At 44.2% G+C, this 13,454-nt stretch overlaps 1 protein-coding gene across 1 annotated transcript in view; it reads right to left on the minus strand.

Moving 5' to 3' along the window:
• Positions 1-12,852, minus strand: part of LOC124040416 (tripartite motif-containing protein 16-like) — a 25,511-nt gene extending 12,659 nt beyond the window's left edge. The window contains exons 1-2 of the mRNA XM_046357587.1: positions 11,605-12,852; positions 3,211-3,306 (exon numbers count right to left, since the gene is read on the minus strand). Coding sequence (XP_046213543.1) covers positions 3,211-3,306; positions 11,605-12,645 — 1,137 coding nt within the window. The 5' untranslated portion in view covers positions 12,646-12,852. The remainder of the gene's footprint in view (positions 1-3,210; positions 3,307-11,604) is intronic.
• Positions 12,853-13,454: the final 602 nt, after the last annotated feature.

The raw sequence follows: 13,454 nt of genomic DNA on the forward strand, positions 1-13,454 counted from the left end.
GGGCTACAGGGGATATCTGGATTGTACAAACACTGGGCTACAGGGATGGGATATCTGGAATGTACAAACACTGGGCTACAGGGGATATCTGGATTGTACAAACACTGGGCCACAGGGGATATCTGGAATGTACAAACACTGGGCTACAGGGGATATCTGGAATGTACAAACACTGGGCTACAGGGGATATCTGGAATGTACAAACACTGGGCTACAGGGGATATCTGGAATGTACAAACACTGGGCTACAGGGAATATCTGGAATGTACAAACACTGGGCTACAGGGGATATCTGGAATGTACAAACACTGGGCTACAGGGGATATCTGGAATGTACAAACACTGGGCTACAGGGGATATCTGGAATGTACAAACACTGGGCTACAGAGATGGGATATCTGGAATGTACAAACACTGGGCCACAGGGGATATCTGGAATGTACAAACACTGGGCTACAGGGGATATCTGGATTGTACAAACACTGGGCTACAGGGGATATCTGGAATGTACAAACACTTGGCTACAGGGGATATCTGGAATGTACAAACACTGGGCTACAGGGATGGGATATCTGGAATGTACAAACACTGGGCTACAGAGATGGGATATCTGGAATGTACAAACACTGGGCTACAGGGATGGAATATCTGGAATGTACAAACACTGGGCTACAGGGATGGGATATCTGGAATGTACAAACACTGGGCTACAGGGATGGGATATCTGGATTGTACAAACACTGGGCTACAGGGGATATCTGGAATGTACAAACACTGGGCTACAGGGGATATCTGGAATGTACAAACACTGGGCTACAGGGATGGGTTATCTGGAATGTACAAACACTGGGCTACAGGGGATATCTGGATTGTACAAACACTGGGCTACAGGGGATATCTGGAATGTACAATCACTGGGCTACAGGGATGGGATATCTGGAATGTACAAACACTGGGCTACAGGGGATATCTGGATTGTACAAACACTGGGCTACAGGGATGGGATATCTGGAATGTACAAACACTGGGCTACAGGGGATATCTGGATTGTACAAACACTGGGCCACAGGGGATATCTGGAATGTACAAACACTGGGCTACAGGGGATATCTGGATTGTACAAACACTGGGCTACAGGGGATATCTGGAATGTACAAACACTGGGCTACAGGGGATATCTGGAATGTACAAACACTGGGCTACAGGGGATATCTGGATTGTACAAACACTGGGCTACAGGGGATATCGGGAATGTACAAACACTGGGCTACAGGGGATATCTGGAATGTACAAACACTGGGCTACAGGGATGGGATATCTGGAATGTACAAACACTGGGCTACAGAGATGGGATATCTGGAATGTACAAACACTGGGCTACAGGGATGGGATATCTGGAATGTACAAACACTGGGCTACAGGGATGGGATATCTGGAATGTACAAACACTGGGCTACAGGGATGGGATATCTGGATTGTACAAACACTGGGCTACAGGGGATATCTGGAATGTACAAACACTGGGCTACAGGGGATATCTGGAATGTACAAACACTGGGCTACAGGGATGGGATATCTGGAATGTACAAACACTGGGCTACAGGGATGGGATATCTGGATTGTACAAACACTGGGCTACAGGGGATATCTGGAATGTACAAACACTGGGCTACAGGGGATATCTGGAATGTACAAACACTGGGCTACAGGGATGGGATATCTGGAATGTACAAACACTGGGCTACAGGGTATATCTGGATTGTACAAACACTGGGCTACAGGGGATATCTGAAATGTACAATCACTGGGCTACAGGGATGGGATATCTGGAATGTACAAACACTGGGCTACAGGGGATATCTGGATTGTACAAACACTGGGCTACAGGGATGGGATATCTGGAATGTACAAACACTGGGCTACAGGTGATATCTGGATTGTACAAACACTGGGCTACAGGGGATATCTGGATTGTACAAACACTGGGCTACAGGGGATATCTGGATTGTACAAACACTGGGCTACAGGGACGGGATATCTGGAATGTACAAACACTGGGCTACAGGGGATATCTGGAATGTACAAACACTGGGCTACAGGGGATATCTGGAATGTACAAACACTGGGCTACAGGGGATATCTGGAATGTACAAACACTGGGCTACAGGGATGGGATATCTGGAATGTACAAACACTGGGCTACAGGGGATATCTGGATTGTACAAACACTGGGCTACAGGGGATATCTGGAATGTACAAACACTGGGCTACAGGGGATATCTGGATTGTACAAACACTGGGCTACAGGGGATATCTGGAATGTACAAACACTGGGCTATAGGGGATATCTGGAATGTACAAACACTGGGCTACAGGGATGGGATATCTGGAATGTACAAACACTGGGCTACAGGGGATATCTGGATTGTACAAACACTGGGCTACAGGGGATATCTGGAATGTACAAACACTGGGCTACAGGGGATATCTGGAATGTACAAACACTGGGCTACAGGGGATATCTGGATTGTACAAACACTGGGCTACAGGGGATATCTGGAATGTACAAACACTGGGCTATAGGGGATATCTGGAATGTACAAACACTGGGCTACAGGGATGGGATATCTGGAATGTACAAACACTGGGCTACAGGGGATATCTGGATTGTACAAACACTGGGCTACAGGGATGGGATATCTGGAATGTACAAACACTGGGCTACAGGGACGGGATATCTGTAATGTACAAACACTGGGCTACAGGGATGGGATATCTGGAATGTACAAACACTGGGCTACAGGGGATATCTGGATTGTACAAACACTGGGCTACAGGGGATATCTGGAATGTACAAACACTGGGCTATAGGAGATATCTGGAATGTACAAACACTGGGCTACAGGGATGGGATATCTGGAATGTACAAACACTGGGCTACAGGGGATATCTGGATTGTACAAACACTGGGCTACAGGGATGGGATATCTGGAATGTACAAACACTGGGCTACAGGGGATATCTGGAATGTACAAACACTGGGCTACAGGGGATATCTGGAATGTACAAACACTGGGCTACAGGGGATATCTGGAATGTACAAACACTGGGCTACAGGGATGCTACGCAGCACTTTGTTCAACGGTCACAGATCCATCCGTCTTTGACATCATCCTTTAAACATGTAAGAAGGAGGGCAGCCTACCGTACCTCAATAGAGACCGTGTTGACTTGAAGTTTGTTGATGGCATTCTCTGCTGCTGTCATTGTCCTCACCATCTCTGCTTGCTTATCTAGTAGTTCCCTCTGTCAGGAATAAACATTAAAAAAGGACAGGAAGGACAACAGGAAGAGAAGGAGAGGAAGAGAAGGAGAGGGAAATTCAATGACTGCGCGCACTATAGCCAAGTTGTTGTCCTGCTGAAGCTATGCCTTTATGTGAACAATTCTGTTCAACTAATTTATTTTACCAATTTATCGGATCGTTAACAATACAGCTGAGTCACAGGAACAGAGCGTTTTCCTGTCCGTTTCTCTATTGTCAGATATGATCTGATTTCTGCGTTATTCTATTGTGTTTTTCAGGGAAGGAATCTGATTCACTACAGTTAGGACCTGCACTTCTTAGAACCGAGTGACTCTTGAGCAACTGGTACTCATGCTAGAATTCCTATCTGTACCAGAGGAAGCTGGTGGGAGAAACTATAGGAGGACGGGCAGCATTGCCTGCATGTATAGTAACGTTAGCAGCAGGAGGTTGTGTAGCACATGGGTAAGTGGTTTATCAGGTTAACCATCCATTCTAAGTAACGTCAGCTAGCTACAGCTAGCAAGCTAACTAACATATTTCCAGTCCCAAAGAGAGATCTGTGACAATACAAAAACACAATTGCAAAGAAATATGAAATGTTATATCACTTGAAAATAATGAAACAAGTCCTGGTCTAATTTCTATGTTTTCTAACCTCAGATACAGATAACTATGAAAACTGCTCAACCCTGTCTGCGAATTAAGTTCCCAAGGAAGGTCCCAAATCCTGGAGAGACTGAAGAGTATATCTCCAATGGGTTATATATGCTACTGGTTTACTGTTAGAATTGGTTTTTAGGATCACAACAATAGTGCTAAAAGTAACAATGCATAGACCTAGAACATGCATGGCCAACCTTGCTCCAAGAGATCTAGCTACTGGATGTACAGGTTTCTGATCCAGTCCTGACATTCTGATAATCATTTCTATTGGACACTATTCATTTCACTATCCAATCATCTCTTGTTTTGATATAAGATGGATGAGTAAACGCACTTACCATTTACATAGGTATTCTTTGTATGATATTAAATAAAATGTTGATTCATTGAATTACAGTACCAGTCAAAAGTTTGGACAACTACTCATTCAAGGGTTTTTCTTTATTTGAACTATTTTCTACATTGTAGAATAATAGTGAAGACATCAACACTATGAAATAACACATATGGAATCGTGTAGTAACCAAAACAGTGTTAAACAAAGATTCTTCAAAGTAGCCAGCCTTTGCCTTGATGACAGCTTTGCGCACTCTTGGCATTCTCTCAACCAGCTTCATGAGGTAGTCACCTGGAATGCATTTCAATAAACAGGTGTGCCTTGTTAAGAGTTCATTTGTGGAATTTCTTTCCTTCCTAATGCATTTCAGTTGTGTTGTGACATGATAGGGGTGGTATTCAGAAGATAGCCCTATTTGGTCAAATACCAAGTCTATATTATGACAAGAACAGCACAAATAAGCAAAGACTAATGACAGTCCATCATTACTTTAAGACATGAAGGTCAGACAATGTGGAAAATGTCAAGAACTTTGCAAAAACAAAACATCAAGCGTTATGATGACACTGGCTCTCATGAGGACCGCCACAAGAAAGGAAGAACCTTATGATTATGATGCTTGAAATAAAGTAGCAATTTGTTTTATTTACATGCATGTCAATATGCATATTTCCATAAACTATTTTCTCATCATTCCAGAAACCTGTGCTGGTGTAGGTGAGAGTGCTCAAAATGAGCGCCCTTTTATTGAAAGGCAACACTTTGAAAACCTCCCAGGCAGCCTAGTGTGTGACTGTTAATGAAGCATTTCCATATTCCTCAGCCATTTTAAGAGCTAGCCTGGTCCCAGATGTGATTGTGCTGTCTTGCCAACTCTCTATGGTCATTATCAATGACAGAGTTAGCAAAAACAACACAACCAGATCTGGGACCAGGCTACTCACTCAACAGCTGCTCTTGTGTCCTACCCTCTCCTTTCCCCTCAGTAGATTCCTGTTCTGGTCTGAGCACGCTCTCATTGCTCTGGGGAAGAAAAGAAAAAAACGAATATTGTGTTCTATAGAACAACGGGACAACAAAGTCGTTCGACCTGTTTGGGCTTTAAACAATTTGTAGATGAGGCATGAATGTTAATTATCCTTATTATCCTATACTCACAGAGACAAATATCTCACGTCACAAAACATTACTTACAACTACTCACATGTTGTATCTTGTTAAATGTAAATGGTGTTATGCTCAGTGAGACAACAGAGAGAACCTTTGAAGGGAATCTGAGTCCCACGTCAAACTGTATGTCAACAGAATGATCTTGTTTGGATGTTCCCTGAGCCAGCAGTAAACAGTAACAACGAGGTTTGGATAAGTCTGGATAAATGGCATATACTGAATTGTTTGAGACTATCCTGGCTCAACACGGATACGCTCTGCCTCCTGTTCAACGTTGTGTCAGTCGGATCAGATCAAACAACGCCTTCCCCATTCCTTTGTGAGTTATGTAATACCTCAAAAGAGGTATTTGCTTGTGAACACACACGAAGAAAGCGAGATAAAGAAGAGCCTTCCCTCCTCAGTCATACCTTGAGTTTAGTTCAGCATTATGACATTATTGTATTTACGTTGCACATGTGAATGACCGAGGATTCAGCTAATAGTAATTGAGTTGTTGCATGACTATTGTCAATACCGTTATGGGTTTTTCAATCATTCCTTGATTTAGATAGGGAATGTCATTATTTAAAGTTTTGCAACAACGGTTCATTTGCAAATAACAGGTGTGAGCTAAAACCTGGATCTCTGTTGGAATTATCGAATTATCGAATGAATGACTGGACCTGAGGGTCGTGGGCTGTCTCTGTCACTGAGAGAGACTACCCACCAGGCACACCACGTCATTTCACTGAGAGAGACTACCCACCAGGCACACCACGTCATGTCACTGAGAGAGACTACCCACCAGGCACACCATGTCATTTCACTGAGAGAGACTACCTACCAGGCACACCACATCATTTCACTGAGAGAGACTACCCACCAGGCACACCACGTCATTTCAACGTGGATAATTGGGTTATTATTTTGTTAAGATGTTGAACAATAAGATTACCACCTGTATTCAATCACTCAAAAATACAGCTCAAAGGTTAGTTTGAATTTCCAATGTGTTATCACTATGCTTTCAACCATCGAAAAGCACAACCAAATTCCAATGGAAAAACAATGTCTGATTTTTGGTTAGTAGAATAGCAGAATGAAATGGCCTGGATTTCAGTTGAGATTATATTAAAAGTGCATGGTGATCAACGCCGTTCGAGATTATGCACAGATTATAACAGCAATGGTGAAGATCTCCACAGACCTGCAATGACCTATGACCCAATGACCTATGACCTAATGACCTGCATGATATCTTCAACATAAATTCATTTCATATCATGTCATATAGCAGGAGAGTGAAAATGTCTGAAAGATTTTGAATTCAGTTGAATTCCACAGATTCAGGTATGTTATCCCCTTTCTGTTTATGAAATGTTTTTCAACAGAATTGGAGGAATTAATACACCCCTGATCACACGCAGACACAGTTCACTTTCATAGCAGCCACATACAAACAGCATGATCTTTTGTCTGTTGTACAATTCCTTCTCGCATCTATGCGCTCTCCTCCTCTCACCCTTTCCCTTATCTTGTGGACTTCAGTGAACAACACAATAGCTGTCTGTGACCAGGCGGGGAAAAAAAACTTTTCAAGCCAAACCTTCAAGTCATAACCGCTAACCACTACACACAGCCTACATCGTTGTCACCGTATTAGCTAACGTCATACTAGTCAACATAGCTACTAGAACTAACTTGTTAGTAAACCCGCTACAATCATACAGTACAGTGTACAGTCAGCAAGAAGATTTAGCAGTTACACCGGCGGGTCCCGTTAGCAATAAATTAATAAAACCAAAGGCTTACCTTGACTTGGAAGAGTTCCAGTGTTGGATAGCCATAGCCAGCTAGCTAACATAGCATCCCTCTCTGTTGGATAGCCATAGCCAGCTAGCTAACATAGCATCCTTCTCTGTTGGATAGCCATAGCCAGCTAGCTAACATAGCATCCCTCTCTGTTGGATAGCCATAGCCAGCTAGCTAACATAGCATCCCTCTCTGTTGGATAGCATTAGCCAGCTAGCTAACATAGCATCCCTCTCTGTTGGATAGCCATAGCCAGCTAGCTAACATAGCATCCTTCTCTGTTGGATAGCCATAGCCAGCTAGCTAACATAGCATCCCTCTCTGTTGGATAGCCATAGCCAGCTAGCTAACATAGCATCACTCTCTGTTGGATAGCCATAGCCAGCTAGCTAACATAGCATCCTTCTCTGTTGGATAGCCATAGCCAGCTAGCTAACATAGCATCCTTCTCTGTTGGATAGCCATAGCCAGCTAGCTAACATAGCATCCTTCTCTGTTGGATAGCCATAGCCAGCTAGCTAACATAGCATCCTTCTCTGTTGGATAGCCATAGCCAGCTAGCTAACATAGCATCCCTCTCTGTTGGATAGCCATAGCCAGCTAGCTAACATAGCATCCCTCTCTGTTTGAGCCGGGTATTTGAGTAGGTTAAACTAGCTAGCTGCATTCGCTAGGTAAGTAAAAGTGGAAAAAATACAACAAAATATACGTAGCTCGCTTTCTCTTGCGCCTCCTTCATTTTTTAATAAATACATTTGTTCGAAACTGTTCAACTATTTTCTTTCTCTCTTTTTGAGTCAACTACTCACCACATGTTATGCACTGCAGTGCTAGCTAGCTGTTGCTTATGCTATCAGAACTAGATTAACTCTCTGATCATTTGATTGGGTAGACAACATTTCATTTCATGCTGCAATAGCTCTGATAGGTTGGAGGACATCCTCCGGAAGTTGTCTTAATTACTGTGCAAGTCTATGGAAGGGTGTGAAAACCATGAACCTCCTAGGTTTTGTATTGACGTCAATGTACCCAGAGCAGGACGGGAACTAGCTGTCCTCCTGCTACACAATTGTGCTACCTTACAAAGTGCTGTTGAGGCTACTGTAGATCTTAATAGCGAAACAGTGTTTTAATAAATTATTTAGTGACATTAATATATTTAATATAGTTTTATCTAATAACTGTTTTAAGTGTTTCACTATTTTTATTTTGATGAAATTCACTGAGGAGGATGGTCCTCTCCTTCCTCCTCTGAGGAGCCTCCACGGACGTGAGCATGGGATTTATCGTATGATTGATTGATTGATTTATTGATTGATTTATTGATTGATTTATTGATTGATTTATTGATTGATTTATTGATTGTATGTCTTAGGTGGTTCATTTAAGAGCAGCGCTGTGAGAAAGCTATGTGCTGTTGTTCAGCTATGTGCTGAATAAGTCTATATAAGTATGTATTCTTAATTTTAAATGTATGTAGTTATGTCCTTGAGTTATTACCCACTGGGAACACACACTAGTTGAATCAACATCGTTTCCACGTCATTTCAATAACATTACGCTGAATTAACGTAGAATATATGTTGAATTGACGTCTGTGCCCAGTGGGTATTGTCTATTGAAATGTTGTGTAAGTGAATGAAAGTGTGTATTCTTATTTTTAAATCTTTGTAGCTCTGTCCTTGAGTTGTTATTTTCATTTTTTTTATTTAACTAGGCAAGTCAGTTAAAAACAAATGATTATTTACAATGACGGCAAATCCCGGGACAAATCCTCCCCTAAACCGGACGACGCTAGGCAATTGTGCGCTGCCCTATGGGACTCCCGATCACGGCCGGTTGTGACACATCATGGGAACGAACCAGGGTCTGTAGTTACGCCTCTAGTACACCCTTGGACCGCTGCGCTACTCAGGAGCCACCGAGTCTATCGATGTTTTGTATTAAATAATGTTTCATGTGGAACCCAGGAAGAACTTAACCATAACTTTAGTAATAGTATTGCCCAGGGTGGGCCCCCCACCAAATCTCACTTAGGGCCCTGTAAAAGGCAAGGGCCAGCCCTGCCTACCACCGGTCAGACACTACTATATACACTGAGTGTACAAAACATTAAGAACACCTTCCTAATATTGAGTTACACCCCCTTTTGCCCTCAGAACAGCCTCAATTCATCGGGGCATGGACTCTACAAGGTGTCGAAAGCATTACACAAGGATGCATGTTGACTCCAATGCTTCCCACAGTTGTGTCAAGTTGGCTGGATATCCTTTGGGTGGTGGACCATTCTTGATAAACACAGGAAACTGTTGAGAGTGAAAGACCCATTAACGTTGTAGTTCTTGACACAACCCGGGGCGCCTGCCACCTACTACCATACCCCCGTTCAAAGTAACTTAAATATTTTGTCTTGCCCATAAACCCTCAGAAAGGCACACATACACAATCCATGTCTCAATTGTCTCAAGAACAAGTGACATCAATAAGGGATCATACATTTCACCTGGATTCAGTTGGTCAGTCTATGTCATGGAAAGAGCAGGTGTTCATAATGTTTTGTACACTGGTGTCCCTGTTGTCAAATGTGTGCATGTCTATAAGTGTAATAAAGAAAACAGCTGCCTTTGATGCATTACGGCACAAGACTTAAGATGAAATCTACTTAGTATGCCAAGGACAAATTGTAAAGTGTGACGAATAGTTGAAGATACTGACTTAATAAAAATCAATGTAGGCTATAGCATTTGGAAAATGCATGGGTTAATACAGTACAGTAGGATGTTTCAGACTGATCACTTACGACAGCGGCTCTGGATGAGTTTGTGAAGAAAACAGCCTGATTTTATTCCAGTCTCGCCACGTACAGAAACTTAGGTGACTCTTTACTTACAAACACGAGGTGGCCAATTTTCATAGATAACAACACCACACAACTGATACGGTGTTCTGTCATTTCAGAAGGTCTGAAAAGGTAAAGTGCATTAAAGGTTTGTCCCTTTATGGACAAGGTGTTTTCTTTAGATATCAAATCTATGCAAATGTTTGTTCGTGTATCAAAGAACGTGAGAGTGAGTGAGAGACAGAGAAACTGAGAGAGAGGGAGAGAGAGAGTGGGAGAGAAAGGGAGAGAGAGGGAGAGAGAGAGTGGGAGAGAAAGGGAGAGAGAGAAACTGAGAGAGAGAGAGAGAGAGAGAGAGAGAGAGAGAGAGAGAGAGAGAGAGAGAGAGAGAGAGAGAGAGAGAGAGAGAGAGAGAGAGAGAGAGAGAGAGAGAGAGAGAGAGAGAGAGGAGGGAGGGAGAGGGAGAGGGAGAGGGAGAGGGAGAAACTGAGAGAGAGAGACAGAGAAACTGAGAGACGGGGAGAGACAGAGAGGGAGAAACTGAGAGAGAGGGAGAGACAGGGAGAGAGACAAAAACTGAGAGAGAAAGGGAGAGAGAGCGAAAGACAGAGGAAGAGAGAGGGAGAGAAACGGAGAGCCAGAGAAACTGAGAGAGAGGGAGAGGGAGAGAGAAAGACACAGAGGAAGAGAGAGGGAGAGAAAGGGAGAGACAGAGAAACTGAGAGAGAGGGAGAGGGAGAGAGAAAGACACAGAGGAAGAGAGAGGGAGAGAAACGGAGAGCCAGAGAAACTGAGAGAGAGGGAGAGGGAGAGAGAAAGACACAGAGGAAGAGAGAGGGAGAGAAAGGGAGAGACAGAGAAACTGAGAGAGAGGGAGAGGGAGAGAGAAAGACACAGAGGAAGAGAGAGGGAGAGAAAGGGAGAGACAGAGAAACTGAGAGAGAGAGGGAGAGAAAGGGAGAGACAGAGAAACTGAGAGAGAGAGGGAGAGAAAGGGAGAGACAGGGAAACTGAGAGAGAGAGGGAGAGAAAGGGAGAGACAGCGAAACTGAGAGAGAGAGGGAGAGAAAGGGAGAGACAGAGAAACTGAGAGAGAGAGGGAGAGAAAGGGAGAGACAGAGAAACTGAGAGAGAGAGGGAGAGAAAGGGAGAGACAGAGAAACTGAGAGAGAGAGGGAGAGAAAGGGAGAGACAGAGAAACTGAGAGAGAGAGGGAGAGAAAGGGAGAGACAGAGAAACTGAGAGAGAGAGAGGGAGAGAAAGGGAGAGACAGAGAAACTGAGAGAGAGAGGGAGAGAAAGGGAGAGTCGGAGAAACTGAGAGAGAAAGGGAGAGAGAGCGAGGGAGAGAGAGAGAATGGGAGAGAGTGAGAAACAGAGAAAGGAGACAGAATAGAGAGAGGGAGAGACGGCGAGAAACTAGGGGAAAGGGAGAGAGGGAGAGACAGAGAAACAGAAAGAATGTGCGAGAAAGAAGGAATGCATGCAATACCTCAATGTTTCTGCGTGCCTCCATCACAGGCACAGTGTTGTGTCCCCTGTGGTCCTCTGTCACACAGTCCTGACAGACACACACAGCGTCGGCACAACAGAAAAGGTCCAGGGGCCACTTGTGGGTCTCACAGGTCCGTCTCTCGATGTCCCTCAGCGGCTCCACCAACCTGTGGTTCTGGAACTTGGGGTTCTCCAGGTGAGGCCTAAGGTGGGCCTCGCAGTAGGACACAAGGCAGGTGAGGCAGGACTTGAGGGCCCGGCACGGGCTCATCTCCATACACGAGTCACACACAACATCATCGGGCCCCAACGGCTCTACTTTCACCTCTCCTTTTGCTTTCTCTTCCCTTAATGTGTCTCGCTCCCCAACCCCCACATCCTCTTTCACTTCCTCTGCAGGCTGTGGAGGATCACTCTCTTTATTTTTCTCTTCCTCTGATTCCTTCAGGTCTTCCTGTATCTTTGCATCCTCTGGTGTCTTGGGGTCCTCTGATTCCTTCAGGTCTTCCTGTATCTTTGCATCCTCTGGTGTCTTGGGGTCCTCTGATTCCTTCAGGTCTTCCTGTATCTTTGCATCCTCTGGTGTCTTGGGGTCCTCTGATTCCTTCAGGTCTTCCTGTATCTTTGCATCCTCTGGTGTCTTGGGGTCCTCTGATTCCTTCAGGTCTTCCTGTATCTTTGCATCCTCTGGTGTCTCGGGGTCCTCTGATTCCTTCAGGTCTTCCTGTATCATTGCCTTGTCGGGTGTCTTTGAAATTTGGGTTTGTGTATCCCTTTTCTCTCTTTCTTCGGTTTTGATCACCAGTGGAGACTCAGCCACTATTTCAATCATCGTTCCGTTCTGTTCCACAGATGCCGGTATAGGCTTGCCAGAGCATTGTAAACACTGGGGGCAGCCCTTACTTTTCTTGCCCAGGCAGGAGGCACAGACTAAGTGGCCACAGGTAGAGGATTTGTCACCATTGAGAGCACTGGAACAAACAGTGCAGCAGAGTTCCTGGTCTGGTTTTGACTCTGGTTTGAGTTCTGTGTCTGCCATAGCGCACTCTCGCTCACTTTCTCTCTCAGATGAACTCGCCTCAGCCGCTCCTGTTCTGTTCTGTTCTGTTCTGTCTGCCTCCGGCTAACCTGAGTTAGTTCCTTCCTGGAGCCTCTAACAAGCCACACCTCAACTATGTGAGCGTCTCAGCTGAATCTCTCATAGTTTCAGCTAACTCCACACACACACACACCATCCACACACACACACACACCTAACACACACACACACACAAAAACAAACACACATACATACATATACCCGCCCCGAAACAAACACACCCACGCGCCCTCCTCCATGCAATCACGGCCCTCCCATTTATTCCCTTGTGTATCAGACGACAGAGTAAAAGTAGCAACATGGGTGGAGCTCAGACTGGACACACAGAGGTGTAGTAGTACTCCTGTTGTCTCTGTCATGATTTGCACATCTGGAGTTGATCATGAGTTGATCATTGATGGATCACACTTCCATAATATCAGATGACTATATAAAAGGATCAATCAAGCATTGGAATTAATCATTTATTCCCTATGTATTTTCTGATAAGAAACGACGGTATCCTACCAGAGGTATACAAACGACACGCTGGTCTGACGCTGGTCGTTTGTATATCTAAGTGGTTGGACAAATTCCAAATTCCAAAGTGCAATGCAACGGAGAAGAAAATATTGATTATTTTATTCTCTTGAGTTGATAAGAGGCCAGAGCTTTGATCGGAAAGACTGATCCAACTCCGCCACCTAGTGGCAGAACTGAATAGCGTACAGATCCAGACAGTACAACGCAGGGTATTGACTGGCAATAAA

The sequence above is a fragment of the Oncorhynchus gorbuscha genome, linkage group LG07 (genome assembly GCF_021184085.1).
Source record: "Oncorhynchus gorbuscha isolate QuinsamMale2020 ecotype Even-year linkage group LG07, OgorEven_v1.0, whole genome shotgun sequence".
Lineage (NCBI taxonomy): Eukaryota > Metazoa > Chordata > Actinopteri > Salmoniformes > Salmonidae > Oncorhynchus > Oncorhynchus gorbuscha.